Here is a 15,339-nt window from a genome sequence, read left to right as displayed (position 1 = left end):
GGGTCTCATTTTGTAGTCCTGGCTGGCTTGGAACTCACGAAGTAGACTAGGCTGGCCTCGAACTCACAGAGATCCGCCTGCCTCTGCCTCTGCCTCTGCGCTGAGATTAAAGGTGTGTGCCGCCACTCCCAGCTTTTGTTCTCAAGATGTTAAGAGCGCAAACCGACCACCTCCAGAATCAAGAAGTCAAAGACCTTCTGTCTGAGGCCCTCTAGAAGAGACTGATGCCTCCTCAGTGTATCCTCTGCCGCCCCCCCCCCCCAGGACACAGCCCACACTGGACACTGTTTCCAGGAGCACATTTATTCAGGGCTCTTGTCAGATGGGCAGGTCAGGAGAGGTGCATCTGCCACAGCTGTGGCTAGGTCAGGGCTCTGGAGTCTCTAGCATGTCAGCCAGGGCTCTAGGCAAAAGGACACAAAGGTTACTTAGCCAGTGCCCAGAAGCCATTTAGCCACCATGACCCTGCCCATTTCATAGGATGGACCATGGAGTCCCAGGCCAGCTCTTTAACTCACAGTGGGCCAGCCCTTCTCAAACCAGGTCCCTTAACCTGCATCATCCCCGACCCAGCCCCACACACTTACTGATACAGGGAGGATGAGAAATAGTCTATGTAGCTTCCTGCGAGGGAGCAGAGAAAAAGAGGTTTGAGGGGCCTCCAGGACAGGCATGGAGGGGGAACACTCAGGGCAAGTGCAGAAATGTGTTGTTTGCCCCCTAATTCCTGCTTGCTTTGGACCTCTAGTTCCCCAGCCGCCCCACCCCTCTGTTTCTATTTGCTTTGGTCCCACCCACTTACTTCTAGGAGTACTCTTCAAGATTAGCTCAATCTTAGCTTCTACCCATATGACCTTTGCCATGGTCACACCCCCTACCCCACCCTACCATTCAACCACAGCCATCAGCTTTCCTGGTTCACAGCTCAGGTTGGCTCCAACCCCACTAGGGTTCACTTTGCTGGGGTTTGCCCCCTCTATGGTGTCTGCCCCTCCCTCTTTGCAGCTCACCTGGAGTGCAGAGGGTTTCACAGACCAGCGGGCAGAGGTAGCAGAATTGGCAGTGCTGAGGACAGGGAGAGAGCCTGGTCAGGGAGCTGAGCCAGAACCCCCTAGGGCCTGAGGCTAGCTGGAGGGTCAGCATTTTACACAGGAAGGAGGCATGGAGTGTTGTAAGGCCAGGGTCATGGCTTGGGCGCTCTAGCGGTCCCAGCCATCTGGGAAGGTCTCACCTGACACTGGTCACAGTGTTCCCCCATGTTCTCCTCATCACAGTGACAGATTTCACATTCAGTACATCGCTGGGGACAGGAAGAGCCTGGTTAGAGGAGCCCCTGGCCCAGAATCCCTCAGGAAATGCTCACCTCCATGTCTGAACTCAGAGTCCCCCTCCTTTTCAGGTGGTTTCTCATATATCTCTATCTCAAGATCACCCTGAGTGGCCCACTCACTGAGAGCAGGACCTGTGAGTGATCACAGACCCAGGAAGCTGACCCTCACCCCGAAACCTTAACTTCTTATTGCCTCTGCCGCTGCCTCCCCACCCCAGCTTCTGGTCTCCAGCTTGTTCTGCTAGCATTTGTTTCTGCCGCTCCTCCCACTCCCAGGTTCGGAGGACCCCCACAGCTCCCCAGGGCATGCCTGGCAGATCTGGGCTAGGAACCTACATTGCAGAAAGAACAATAGCCACACAGGGACCCTGGCTGGTAGTTCTCACACTCCTGGGCATCGTGCTGACCTGTGGGACAGAGGGCAACAGTGAATCCAGGAGGCTAACTGCCTTCCCTACCCTCATAGAGCTAGGTCACTTACCTGGGACTTCACGGCTCTCTTCCTCACTGGAACCTTCTCTGGCCACCTCCCTCCCAGCCAGGGGGTTTGGGATGATAGTGAAAGGTAGCAGGTTTTCTTCTAAGATTTCCTCCTCCTCCTCCTCCTCCTCCTCCTGCTGCTGCTGCTGCTTTCTGTGATGGCTCAGTGGAGTCAGAACCTCAGCCCTGTTTTCCCTGCTCTCCTTCTCATCTTTTTCTTCCTCTTCCTCATCTTCCTGGCTCATGGGGAATCCATGGCCATCCTCCTCCTCCTCCTCTTCCTCCTCCTCACTGTGAGCTCCTTTGCTTGTCTCTGTGTCCTCATCTCCCTCTTGAGAACTGTGGTCATCTTCCTTCCTTGGTTCTTTAGAACCAGCCCCTGTAGACTGCAGGGGCCGGTGATTAAAGTCACCTTGGACAGACTCTCTGTGACCCTGGCTGGTCTGTTCATCTTGATCTTGTGGCCTGTGGCTGGGGACCTTGTGGCCAAACTCAGCAGAATTGTCCTCATGTTCCTCCCTGGAGACTCTATGGGGGTGATGGCCAGGGACTTCTGTCATATATTCTTCTGGGAAGTCCTCCTCCTTGTCAGACTTGTGGCCTTGGGGTTGGTGGCTTGCAACATGGTGGCTGAGTTTGACTGTTACCTCCTCTTCTTGAGTGTCACTTCCAAGGCCATGGTGAGTGTATCTGGGAGACTGGTGCCAATGTTCATTGGATACAGTCTCATCTTCCTTTTCCTCATCTTGGTGGCTTTGGTGGCCCTGGCTGGGGACATGACGGTAGTCTCCATCTAAGTCATCCTCATCACTTTCCTTCTCATCGCCTTGGTGTCTGCAGACCTGGTGCCCATGCTCAGTGGAGTCGTTGTCATCTTCATCTTCATCTTCATGGGCTCGATGTCCATGCCTGGAGGCATGATAGTAGTCTTCATCTGACTCATCTTCATCTTCTCCCTTTCTGTGGCCTTGGGCCTGGTGCCCGTGCTCAGTGGAGTTGCCGTCATCATCATCATCATCATCATCATCATCATCATCATCATATTCTCTGTCTTTGTGGCCTTGGTGGCCCTGGGCCTGGTGTCCATATTCACTGGAGTCACCATCATCATCGTCGTCTTCATCTTCATCACCTTCTTGTCTGTGACTGTGGGCATGATGGTCTCCATCTGAGTCTCCATCATCTTCCTCCTCATGGTGCCAATGTTTGTGGGCCTGGTCTCCATACTCAGTGGCATCACCATCATCATCTTCATCTTTGTGGTCTCTGTGGCTGTGGCTGTGGCTGTGGCTGTGGCTGTGGCTGTAGGCATCATGGTGTTCATCTGAACCCCCTTCCTTTGAGTGGCTCTGATGATCATGGGCCTGGTGCTTGTTGTCAGAGTTCTCCTCCATTTCTGCCTCCTCCTCCTCCTCTCCATCATCATCTTCCCCTCTGTGGCCATGGTGATTCTCATTGGAGACAACACTATCCTCATCTTCATCTTCATGGCTATGACTCCTCTGTGTGTGGAAGTGGTTCTCAGGCTCTGCTGAGTCCCCCAAATCTTCACTGGCATGTCCTCTGTGCCCATGGGCCTGTCTAACATGCCCTCTGAAGATCTCTTCGGAGATATTCTCCTCTCCAGCCTCATGGCCAGGGTACCTGTGGTCTTGGAGCTGGTGGCCATATTCTCTGGAGAAATCCTCATCCTCTGCTCTATGGTCTCTGTCCTTTTCACTTTGATAGCCCCCATGGCTGTGGATGTGGTGGCCAAACTCAGCTGACATGTCCTCTGAAGACCCAGGGATGCCTGCATTGTTATTCCAGTTGCCGAGGCCCAGTCCAGCCCCTCTCAGCTCCTGGGTCACCACTGGAGGGACCAGCACGCTGGCCACTGTGGCCCAAAGGAGACAAATATGCAGCCATGGCCCCTGGAAGCCCATGGGGATGTTTAGCAGATGACCTTCTCCCAAGCCTGGCTTCAGCTACCTCCGATGGGTCCTTGCACTGTTTTTGTTCTTTCAGGTTGTCTCTCTTGGGTGGTGGTATCACTCCCACTTTTTGCTTGTCTATCTTCCCCGGGTCTTGGATGCCTCTCTGAGGATGTCCTCTTTAGAGTCGTGACCCTGGTTCCAGGACCTCCCTTCCCACTCCTGGGCCAATGGGGTCTGTCCCCTCCCCTCCTTGTGGCTAAATTTATCCTCAGCCTAAGTTATTCTGGTCACTCCCTGCCTGCCCCTCCCCTCCTGTTCCTCTGGCTCAGGACTGAGTGGTGGAAAGGTCTTCATGGCCAGGAGGGGGGCGCAGGGACTTGTCTTTGGACTTCCCAAAATCTCAAGTTTGGCATCTTGAAGACACAGGCTAGACTTTTAGAGTGTCATGCTGGAGAAGCCTGGGCACTGGGAGATGAAGGGTGTGTATAGGAGCCAAGGGACCCCTACAGTGCAAGAGTTAGGGGTACAATCATGAAGAATGTGCAGCGGGATGAGACATTTGGTGTGAAAGTGGGTGTCATGCAGAGGCTGTGGAAGAGAGCGAGGGAGACCTGTCCCCAATGCCCTATGACCTCCTGTCCCTGGAACTCAGATCTGGGGGCAGGGGACCAGGCCAGAGCTATAAATACAGCAGGGGGGAGGGTGCTGGGGGCTCAGGTTACTAGGCCCCAGCTGTCCCCACATAGGGACTTGGCATGAGACGGGTATACCCTGCCTTCTCTAGGGGCCATCCCACACTTGTCAACATCTCCATGCCTTTGGGGTTTTTTTTTATGAATCAAGCCCCTCCCCATTCTAGTCACTGGTCTGAGGGTCCCTGTTCTTTTTCAGAATTCTAACCGCTCCCCCTCTGCACCCCCAACTCTTCCTGTGTCTTCCCTGATCTCTCCTGGTCGGCCTCTCTCTGATTCTGGGCCTCTGTCCTCTACCCCCTCTCTCTCTGCGTTTCTCTGTCTCTGTCTCTGTGTGTCTCATTCTCTCTGTATCTCTGTTCTCCTCTCTCTCACTCTGGGTCTTTGCTCCCCTTTTCTTTCTCTGGGTCCCTTCCTTAGTTTCTGTCTCTCTCCGGATCTTTCTCCCACAGTCTCTGAACCTCTCTGAGTCTGTTTGTCCCATGGCCCACTCTGTCTTTTTCCTTCCTCTTCTCGCTCTGACTGTAGACTGGGTTTTTGGTCCCCTCTACCCGACCCCATCCCCGGCTAGGCAGCCCGGGCGGTCCCTCCTCCGCTGCGCGGACCGCCCTCTCCCCGCCTTCTGTGACGTGTTCCCCAGGACTCCCCGCCCCGGGCTAGGCTGCGAAGTTGCGGATCCGGTTTGGTCGGGCGGGTTGGCTGCTGGAGGAAATACTCGGAGCCCCAGGGGCTGTGGCCGCAGCATGGTGGGGCCAGAGAAGGAGCAGGTACCGCACAGCGCCGGGCTGGGTGTGAGCGGGTTCCAGAAGTGGCGCCAGCCCCGCCGATCCGGGTCAGATGCAGCGGGAGTTGGGCCCGCAGTTCTCAGACCGAGGGGCTTGGGGCTCGCCCGAGCCCGCGGGACGAGGACACCGAAGTCCCCAAGGTATCCCGGGGGGGCGCGCGAGGCTGTACTCGCATCACGCGTGTCTGACAGCGGTCCCTTCCCTGCCTTCTTGTTCCGGTTCTCAGAGCTGGATCCCTAAGATCTTCAGGAAGAAGGTGTGCACGACGTTCATAGAGGACCTCGGCGATGATTCGGGGTGAGCAGTTCGGGGCTGCTGATCCGGCAGCACAGGTTCGCGGGCCATGCCCGCTGCAGACAGGCACCGCCCCCACAGACCGGACTCGCCCCTCTCAACGCAGACAGACCCTTCACTGCCCACCTTGAAAGGCCTTGTACAGACAGACCCCACCCACCACAGACAGGCCCCGCCCACCAAGGACAGTTTCCGCCTCCACCTCCGACAGACCCTTCTCCTGTTTTGGGACACCCTGCCTAGGGATTCTGCATCCTCCCGCTAGCTGGGGGCGGGGAAGCGTGTGTACGCTTCAGGTTTCCATTCTGTGTCTTTGTGTCCCGTCCATGTGTCTCTTTTTGTGTCATTTTGTCTCTTTCTGCTTTGGCTCTCTGTGTCTCAGCCATCGCTGCTGCCTGGCTCAGCGAGCATAGCCCTGCAGCCCTGGTGCCAGCTGTGCAGAGCTCTGCAGCTTTGGGACAGTAATTCCCTTCTTGGGCCACGATTGTCACCTGGGCACAGAGCAGCTCCTCCCTCCTGAGGTTGCTGTGCAAACTAAACAAGGTCACTTTGGGACGGTCCTGGAACTTTGCCCACCACCTAATAAACACCCGGAAATATCTGCAGCTCCCGTGAGAAGAGGGCAGTTCCCACTGCAAGATGTGCTGTGGGCGGCAGGGCAGGAGCAAGCTCCGTAGGGTCTTCCAGCGTCACCCATGCTCTCTCTAGCGGGGTCCAGCTTTAAATCAGCTCCGAGGGTGGTCTTTTGGCCTGGGGTAGTGTCGAGTCTCTCCCTTAGTGCGATTGTATCAGGAGCCTGTTGTTACAGTGGGTCAGGTAAAATAATGTGTAAAGAAACACGTGTACTGTCTGGCAAAGGCTACAGACAGGGTGACAGAAGTAGTGGGAAATGGGAGCTGGTGGGAGCAGGCATTATTGGGATGATGTTTCAGTGTGGTGCTTGGAAGGTGGCTCTGGGCCTTGGAACTGCATGTTCGAAGTCCTCCCTAATGACAGCCTGGTGTGATTTGAAAGGAGTGTAGAGTTCAGGGCATAAGGAACGTTGTTATGAATGAGGCTGGTGCCAGACCTCGTGGGCACTCAGAGGCCACCCTGAGTGTGAGGCTCTCTGGGGCTGGGTAGGCTCTGTGTGTGAGCTGTGTGAGGATGGATAGGAGGCCGGGAAGCTGAGAGTGGACACTGGGGACCCGTGCTTATCGGTAGGGTGGCTCCTGGACATGCTGTCTGGAGACTAGGGTGCAGGCAGGATGCAGTCATCGCCAAGACAGGGAGCCCAGGAGAACAAGTGGGCTTGAAAGGGATGCTGAGTGCAGCCCTTGCTTCTGTGTACATGATGGGCCCGGGGGTGGGGGCAGTGCCGAGGGTGGGGACCCAGTTGGTACTTAGCAGAAGGTTGAAGTCTGAGAGGTCCCAGCTGTAGGTGGAAGTTGAAACCATGGAAGTAGATGAGAAAAATGCAAAGGCCAACTCCATGGTCAATTTTCTTGTCCTCCCTCCCTTTTCTCCCCCCTCTCCCTTCTTACACGGAAAAGTTTAAACACCTGTCTCTTGGCTTAGGCTGTAGTTTAGTGATAGCACATGTAGTTAGCATGTGCTGGGTTCCATTCCCAGGACTAAAACCCAAACCCAAGAACCCTGCCTGTCGTTCTAGCACTCAGGAGACTGAGGCAGAGAGATTACTGCAGTTGTGAGATCAACCTGGGCCACAAAAGCAGACCTTATTTAAAAAAAAAAAAGCTAAAAAGTAACAGCAACAACAACAAAAAACCAGCCAGGGGCTGGAGAGATGTTCGCGTTCCCAGCACCCACATGGCGGCTCCCAAACATCTGTATCATCTGTAACCTCCATTCCTGACTTCCTCTTCTGGCTCCCACAGGCACTGCACATACATGGTACCCAGATATACATGCAGACAAATGTTCACACACACACAAAATAAAAACCAAACACCCACCTACCCAACAATGCCCCCTCATGGCTCTGAATACCTTGAAGACAAATGCTAGCCTCTGTCCACACCCTTTCCCGGAAGCTTCTTTCTCTCTCAGCCCCTGGGGGCCTTGGGCTACAGTATCCTGAAGGGCAGCCAAGGGAAGAGAAAGCCACCATGGGGGTTGGGCTCCAGCTGTGGGGAGAGGAAGGATCAGGCCAAGGTTTCCAGAATGGGTACATTCCATGGTGTTCAGCCACCTTCTGGCAGTGAGATGACACCTGAGTGTGGCCTCACAGCCACACAGAGCGACGATGCCAGGAGACAGGAAACATTGCGGTTGCCATGTGACCAGAACTTTCTTTAGGGGGTGTCAATGCTCACTGTCCATATTGAGTATGGAGACAGTGGGCCATAGTGGTGATGGAGCCCTGAGATACAAACTGTGATGAGAGCGAGTTTTCCTTTGATTTTATTTTGTGAGTGCTCCCAAGTGCAGGTGCAAATATGTGCACACATGCTTACAGAGGCCCGAGGACAACCTCAGGTAGTGTTCCTCACACACCTCCTATCTTGTTTTTTGAGACAGCATCTCTCACTAGCTTCGGGTGACCTGGCTAGGCTGGCCAGCCAGTGAACGGCAGGGAACCTCCTGTCCTTCCTCCCTCCCCAGCACTAGGATTACAGCACATGTTTATGGATCCTAGGGACAGAACTCAGGTCTTCATTCTTTCAAGGTGAACATTTCTCCCCTGCGTTTATTTTAACTTGCTAAATCATGTTATAAGGTGCCCCATGTTGACAATAGACCCCATGGGACTAGGTGCTCTACAACATTCCATGTAAACATCTTGACTAGAAGAGTACAAGAAAAGAGTGGACCCAACCAAGAATGAGGTCCAGATGGGTAAGAGGATTAAGTGTGTGTGGGGGAAACAGAGGCATTCCGGGGCCCCCTGGCATTAGAGAAGGAGGAGGTTGTGTCCTTTATTATAGCTCGTGGAAGACAACAAGCTGTAGGCTCAGCCTGACGTGTATTCTGTGCATCAGCCAGTAGCATGGCCTGATGCACATCAGTAAATCAGTAAAACTGGTCCTTACGCTAGATGTGTAAAGTGCACACTTGTGCCAGCATTCAGGAGGTGGAGCAGGAGCATCAGAAGTTCAAGGTCAACCTAGGCTATAAAGCTAGTTTTAGACCAGCTTGGGCTCACAAAAAACATGGGATAGGGTGCTGGAGAATGGCACAGTGACTGGGAGTGCTCGATGCTCTTGCAGAGGTCCTGAGTTCAGTTCCCAGCACCCATGTGATGCCTCACAGCCAGTTCCAGGTGATCCAACACCCTCTTTCATCCTGCACACACAGGTTCCATACAAGTGTGTGGTGTACTGACACACACTAAGGCAAATATTCATACATATAAAATTAAAAATATTTAAGATGCTGGGTGGTGGTGGCACATATCTTTTATCCCAGGACTCGGGAGGCAGAGGCAGGCAGATCTCTGAGTTTGAGGTCAACTTGGTCTACAGAGCAAATTCCAAGACAGAGAACCCCTGTCTCGAAAAAGAAAAAAAAAAAAAAAAAAGATAAACAAAGCCCCAAGAGGGCTTGGGGCTATAGCTCAGCTAGCAGAATGTTTTCCTAGCATGCCCTTAATCCTGGGTCCATCCTTTGCACTGAAATAAACCAGCTATGGTATCGCAGACCTGTAATTCCGGAACTCTGAAGGCTGCGGCAGAAGGATCAGAAATTGAGGCCAAAAATAAATAAATAAACAAATGAAAAGAAATAATTTGTGATCAGCTTTGGCTGTAATAAATTTGAAGCCAGCCTGGGCGACATGAGAGCCTGTCATTCCCCCTCCCCCCAATAAAAAAGCCCCATCCCTAGGCCAGCTGCTCACTTAGGTTCTGATTCTGATAATGATTTGCATTCCTTTTAGAATCAGAGCTTGGGAGACTGTTCCTCACTTTTGGAAACTGAGGCCAAAGTCACCTTGGAAAGGCAATAGTCACCTGAGTAGCAAGGGACACTTGTTCATTTATGATTTTAAAAATATTTAATTTGTTTCTTATGTTTTGAAATTTTATTTATTTTATCTGTATGGGCCTTTTGCCTGTGTGTGTTTGTGTACCGTGTGCCTGTATGGTGCCTGAGAAAGCCAGGATCCCCTCTTATTGGAGTTACAGCTAGTTGTGAGCAGCCGTGTGAGCACTGGGGATCCAACTCAGGCCCTTGCATGCATTCTTAATCCCTGAGCCATCTCTCCAGCCCAGGGTGTCCTTATTTAGAGAGGAAAACATTGTATCTATGGAGACCAGAAATGGAAACCATCATTTGTTGTGTGTTTCTTAGAATGAGAAGGAAACAAGCAGGGAAGGGACTGTACTATGATACAATGAACAGTGAATAAAGAGATTACTGCCTTGTCTCAGCCGCCTGCCTGCTCCTGCTTTTCTGCCTGAGAGAGCAAGTGGGGGATGGCAGAAGCTATCAGACAGGCCAGCACCAGCAGTCAGGGAACTCTGAAAAGTCTGGACTTTCCTACTGTGTAATTCTAGGTTATTTAAAGCTGTGTGAACTCTGTTTGGAGTTCACGCAGCTCTTCTCCAGCTGGGGCTGACTGCTATCCTCACTTCAGGAAACACTTCCTGATTTTCTTGGCTCCTCTGAGTTCCTTGGAGTTGTTACTATCTTTGTATTGGAGGGAGAACTTTAGTCTCAGAGAGGTGAAGATACTTGCCCCAAACCACAACTGCACAATGGCCTCAGCCTCAGCCTCTGGTACCCAAGCTTTCTTGAATCTTTTTTTTTTTTTTTTCTCTGTGTAGCCTGACTGTCTTGGAACTCATTCTGTAGACCAGGCTGGCCTCGAACTCACAGTGCCTGAGTGACACTGAAATTAAAGGCGTGCGCCACCACCCCCCAGCTCTTTTGAGATTTTTTTTCCTGTTTTAAATTCTCTGTTTCATAGTGTATGTCGTCTTTGGGGGCACCCACTGATGGCCGTCTGCTTCTCTTGACTATGATCTTGCAGGCCAGTCATCCTGTCCTGGAGTATTTGGGACGAGCATGGCTCAGTTTCTTCTCCCGAAGTCAAAGCCAGTGCTGGGTTTGCTGTGGACTCTGTTTCAGGAGATGCAGGGTCCATGTAGATAGGGTATGGACATTTGTGCAGGATGGAGCCAGTGCAGACACCCAGGGTTCATGCTCTACCCTCATGCCCCCAGAGGGACCTTGTGCCAGTGTGGGAGACCTCGGAATGACCACTCATCTGTGGCTATGGAGGATGCCTTTGGGGCAGCTGTAGTTTCAGAGTGGAACACTGATGAGCACACTACAGAGAAGCCCACAGATGCCTACGGGGACCTGGACTTCATGTATACCGGCAGAAGGCCCAGCAATGTGAGGACTGCATGTCTGGACCACCAGGCTGGGTGGGCTGGGACAGTGGCTGAATGTGTCTCCCTACTGGCCCACCCTGTTCTTTGGGTGCCTCTGTCTAAGTGTCTGTCCCTCTTTCTCTCTAGGTCCTTGCTGCCTCCCAGTCTGTCTGTCTGCTTCTCTCTGGGTCTCTGTCCCCCTCCCTTTCTCTGGGCCCCTGTCTTCATCTGTCTGGGTCAGTCCCTTCTGTCTCTGTCTCTCTGTCCCCCATGTGTCTCTTCCTCCTGTGTCCACAGTTCCTCCGGCTGTCTGACCGCACAGATCCTGCCACTGTGTACAGTCTCGTCACCCGCTCTTGGGGCTTTCGTGCTCCAAACTTGGTGGTGTCAGTGCTGGGGGGGTCGGGGGGCCCTGTGCTCCAGACCTGGCTGCAGGACCTTCTGCGTCGTGGGCTGGTGCGAGCTGCCCAGAGCACAGGTGACCACAGGGGTTGGGGACGGTGTCTCCTGGGCTTTGGCCCCACTGTTGCCCGGGTTGGAGAGCCTTGTTCCCATTTCCATGCTTTACTGTTTCCCACTCTGTCCCTCTGTGTGTCCTAATAGGGGCCTGGATTGTCACAGGGGGACTGCACACAGGCATAGGCCGGCACGTGGGTGTGGCTGTGAGGGACCACCAGATGGCCAGCACTGGAGGCAGCAAGGTGGTGGCCATGGGTGTGGCTCCCTGGGGTGTGGTCCGGAACAGAGAGATGCTGATCAACCCCAAGGTGGGAATGGGTTTCAGAGAAGAGGCCCTGACCTGGAATGCTGGTCTGAGGGAGGAGGCTGGAAGCAGGGCTGAGGAAGATCCTTGGGTCTGAGGGAGGAGGCCAGGGTCTGATCCTCTGGGTCTGTCAGGGAGCATTTTTGTCCCTTCTGAATGACTTCTCTGTCTGGCATTATTCCCTGCTTATTCCTCAGGGCTTATTCCCTGCGAGGTACAAATGGCGTGGTGACCCTGAGGATGGAGTTGAGTTCCCCCTGGACTACAACTATTCTGCTTTCTTCTTGGTGGATGATGGCACACATGGTCGCCTGGGTGGTGAGAACCGCTTCCGCCTTCAGTTTGAGTCTTACGTGGCTCAGCAGAAGACTGGAGTGGGAGGTGAGTGGGATTTGTGTTCAGGAGCCATACAGGACCCCACTGGCAGGTGTGGTCAAGATTGGGTAACTTTCCAGTGTTAAGAGTCCTATCCATGCTGGGCATGGTGGCACACCTTTAATTCCAGCACTCTGGAGGCAGAGGTATGCAGGTCTGTGAGTTCAAGGCCAGCCTGGACTACACAGGGGGTTCCAGGAGCTATATAAAAAGATCCTTTCTCAATAAATAAATAAGATTAAATGAGCAGAAAGGGGAGGGTGAAGAGATGGCTTGGTAGTTAAGAGCATTTGCTGTTCTTACAAAGGACCTGAGGTCCATCTTTGGGCAGCTCCCAACGGTTTGTAACTCCATCTCCAGGGCACCCAGCTCCCCCTTCGGCCTCTTTAGGCATGGCACTCATAGGCACACACATGCAGAGATACACACAGAACACAATTTTTTAAAAAAATATATAGTTTTGCTGGGGGTGGGTACACAACTTTAATCCCAGTACTTGGGAGGTAGAGGCAGGTGAATCTCTGAGTTTAAGGACAGCCTGGTGGCAGTGTGTGTGTGTGTGTGTGTGTGTGTGTGTGTGTGTGTGTGTGTATGTGTCAGGGCCACACAGAAAAACCCTGTCTTGAAAAACAAACCAAACAAAAAATTGGTTTTAAGGAGAACAGAAAAATATGGAAGACAGTCTTGTAATTTCCCTAGGTACAGAAAACTCACAAAGTAATAAATCAGAGGACTTTGAACTCTGGATCCACTCATACAACCAGCTTTTAAAAACAGAACCTTCTAGTTCAGTTGGCACAGATTTCCCTGTCTCTGACCCCTGCAAACTGCAGTCTGTTCACTCCTGTTGTCTGGATCAGTGCAACTTGAGCTCACTTATTTGAATGCCTAGGACCAGAAATGTTGCCAACTATATATTTTTCACCTGTTGGGCAGAAAAAAAAGTCAGAAATCAAGCATGTTCTCCCCAAATCTTCATTTGAGCACCATGCTTGTTGAGCTTTCAGATGGGGTTCCTGAAGTTAGCGTGTGATCTTGGAGGCTGACTTTCCTTCATGACATTCATCATAGATAAATGTCACCCTTGGTGTGAATTCAGCTTAACAAATTGAATTGTAAGAAGGGACAGAAAGAAACAGTTGCCAAGTGTAGTGGGGCACACCTTTAATCTCAATGCCCAGGAGGCAGAAGCAGCTGGAGCTCTATGAGACTGTGATATAGATGAAATATCTCTCTCGAGGAATTTCCCCATTTCACAGGTGTTAGGGATTTGGATCATTCGGCACTAGAAACAGTGCTGAATGCATATGCTTGTGTGTTGTCCTTGTGTGCAGATGTGATCTATACAGGCCCTATATCTCATGTGGCCTGCATGGGTACGGAGTTTCACAGGCAGGACTTTATAACTGTCTCAGACAGTGTTCTATCCCTGGGAAGAGACACCATGACCAAGGAAACTCTTATAAAGCATTAAAAAAAAAAAAAATGAAAGCCAGAGGTAGTGCCGCACACCTTTAATCCCAGCACTAGGGAGTCAGAGGCAGGAAGATTTCTGTGATTTCAAGGCCAGCCTGGTCTACAGAGTGAGTTTCAGGACAACCAGAGCTGTTACACAGAGAAAAAATATCCTGAAAAACTAAACAAACAAATAAATAAATAAATTCGTTTAATTGGAGGCTTGCTTACAGTTTCAGAAGCTTAGTATACCATCATCACGGAAGGGAGCATGACGGCATGCATACAGACGCAGTACTGGAGAAGACCCTTATTCTGTATCCAGATCCTCAGCCAGTAGAAAGAGAGAGACAGTGGGCCTGGCTTGAGCATTTGAAACCGAGAAAAGTCCACGTGAAGTGACAAGCTTCCCTCAATAGGGCCACACCCCCCTAATCCTTCTCAAGCAGTGCCACGCCCTGGCAACTATGCATTCAAATATATGAGTCTATTGGGGCATTCTTATTCAAAACAGCACAGTAACTTTCTATTACTTTGTGGTAGTTTTCACTTTGATCAAGAATGTGTGATTGTGGAGCCAGTGAGATGCAGATAGTTCAACAGGCAGAAGGCACTGCTAAGGCCAGTGACTGGAGTTTAATCCCTGAAACCCACATGGTACAAAGAGAGAATCAATTCCTGCAAGTTGTCATCTGACTTATGCGCACATATACACATGATTTTAAGAAGAGAGGAAACAGTTTTACCTGGATGTAGCGACTCACAGCAGTGATCCCAGCACTTGGGAGGCTGAAGCAGGCGGACCATGAGATCGAGGCCAGCCTGGGCTAGAGAGACATCCTGTCCCCTAAAGCCCAGATCAGCAATAGCAACGAGAAAAGAAAACACACATTTAAATTTAGCCACCTCCTTTTCTTGTGTTATTTCTTCAACCCAGACCGCCAGGGTGGGGGTGTGCAGCCTGGCCCACCCGCCCTACACCATCTGTCTTCTTACTTTACAACACACAATCGCCTTTATGTTATTACTGTTGGACTTTATCAATATTTTTATGGTGCTGAGATGGTCCCTCTATTTGTATTTCCTTCCTTTTACCTTCACCTCGCTGGTCCAGTCAGAAGGCTCCAAGCTCTCTCCTGCCTTCTGCAGTTAGGTGGCACCACCCTTGACTTCTGGTGCTGAAATGTCCCAGCACTCAAGAGGTGAATGCGTGCAAGAGATCAGAGGTCAGGGTCGTCCTTGGTTTCATAATGAGTTTGAGGCCACGCTGGGATGCATGAGACTTTGTTCTAAAAACTGGGGGTGGGGGTGGGGCTGGGGGTGGGAGTGGGGGTGTGTGGTGGGTGTGCCGGGAGATGATGAGACAGACAAAGTGCTTGCCATGCAAGAGTGAGGCTCTGCGAATTCAAATTGAGTCGGCTGCAGCTGCTCACATCTGCAGTCCCAGCCTCCTGTGGTGAGATGGGGGATGGGGACAGCTAGCTTGGTGTATGCAGTGGGTATAACCAGAGAGCTTGCTCCAAAACAAGTGGAAGGCGAGCACCTCCACACAAACACTGTGGCACACGCACACCGCACTCATGTGCATGACCACACACGAACATGTACACACAGATGCACCATACACACATACACACACACACACACACACACACACACACACACACACACACACACTAATAATAAAACCCATAGTGTCTCCCCCACCTCAAAGTTCACAAAGAATGACAACATTCCCAGGCCAATGAGGTGGCTCAGCAATGAAAGACACCTGCTGCCTGATGACCACAATTCTGTCCCCAGAACCCACAAATCAGAAGGAGAGAGACTCCCACAAATTGTCCTTGACCTCTACCTACTTGTGAGCACCATCCCAACACTATATAAATAAATGTAATGAAAAGTTTCAAATTTTACTCAAAGAATAAAAA

At 51.7% G+C, this 15,339-nt stretch overlaps 2 protein-coding genes across 6 annotated transcripts in view; one reads left to right on the top strand and one right to left on the bottom strand.

Moving 5' to 3' along the window:
• Window positions 1-293: 293 nt before the first annotated feature.
• On the bottom strand, window positions 294-5,095 carry Hrc (histidine rich calcium binding protein). The gene is made up of 6 exons (XM_027420644.2): window positions 1,812-5,095; window positions 1,667-1,737; window positions 1,232-1,300; window positions 1,011-1,065; window positions 588-624; window positions 294-403 (listed from the first exon to the last, which is right to left on the bottom strand). The coding sequence occupies exons 1-6, from the start codon at window positions 3,733-3,735 to the stop codon at window positions 367-369; spliced, it is 2,193 nt and encodes a 730-aa protein (XP_027276445.1). The 5' UTR covers window positions 3,736-5,095; the 3' UTR covers window positions 294-366.
• Window positions 5,035-15,339, top strand: part of Trpm4 (transient receptor potential cation channel subfamily M member 4) — a 27,229-nt gene continuing 16,924 nt past the window's right edge. For 4 of the 5 annotated variants that reach the window (XR_004770493.1, XM_027420648.2, XM_035446382.1 and 1 more), the window contains exons 1-6: window positions 5,035-5,185; window positions 5,430-5,500; window positions 10,663-10,837; window positions 11,113-11,293; window positions 11,419-11,582; window positions 11,776-11,959. Coding sequence is in view for 4 of the 5 variants with exons in the window: in XM_027420648.2 (XP_027276449.1) it covers window positions 5,162-5,185; window positions 5,430-5,500; window positions 10,663-10,837; window positions 11,113-11,293; window positions 11,419-11,582; window positions 11,776-11,959 (799 nt within the window). In the remaining variant the exon portion in view is untranslated. Of the gene's footprint in view, window positions 5,186-5,429; window positions 5,501-10,662; window positions 10,838-11,112; window positions 11,294-11,418; window positions 11,583-11,775; window positions 11,960-15,339 lie in introns of those variants that run through there. The other variant, XM_035446384.1, reaches the window with a different exon arrangement.

Source organism: Cricetulus griseus, chromosome 6 (assembly GCF_003668045.3).
Source record: "Cricetulus griseus strain 17A/GY chromosome 6, alternate assembly CriGri-PICRH-1.0, whole genome shotgun sequence".
NCBI classification, from domain to species: Eukaryota; Metazoa; Chordata; class Mammalia; order Rodentia; family Cricetidae; genus Cricetulus; species Cricetulus griseus.
The sequence above is the reverse complement of the archived record's forward strand: the minus strand, read 5'-3'. Positions and strand labels throughout refer to the sequence as shown.

Bases quoted from the DNA above. Each gene is read 5' to 3' on its own strand.
- Hrc (XM_027420644.2), bottom strand. From the start codon at position 3,735: ATGGGCTTCCAGGGGCCATGGCTGCATATTTGTCTCCTTTGGGCCACA. The intron at 1,066-1,231 runs GTGAGACCTTCC...CCCTGTCCTCAG, and splicing joins AACACTGTGACCAGTGTCAG to CACTGCCAATTCTGCTACCT. The intron at 404-587 runs GTAAGTGTGTGG...CCTTTTGCCTAG, and splicing joins TTCTCATCCTCCCTGTATCA to AGCCCTGGCTGACATGCTAG.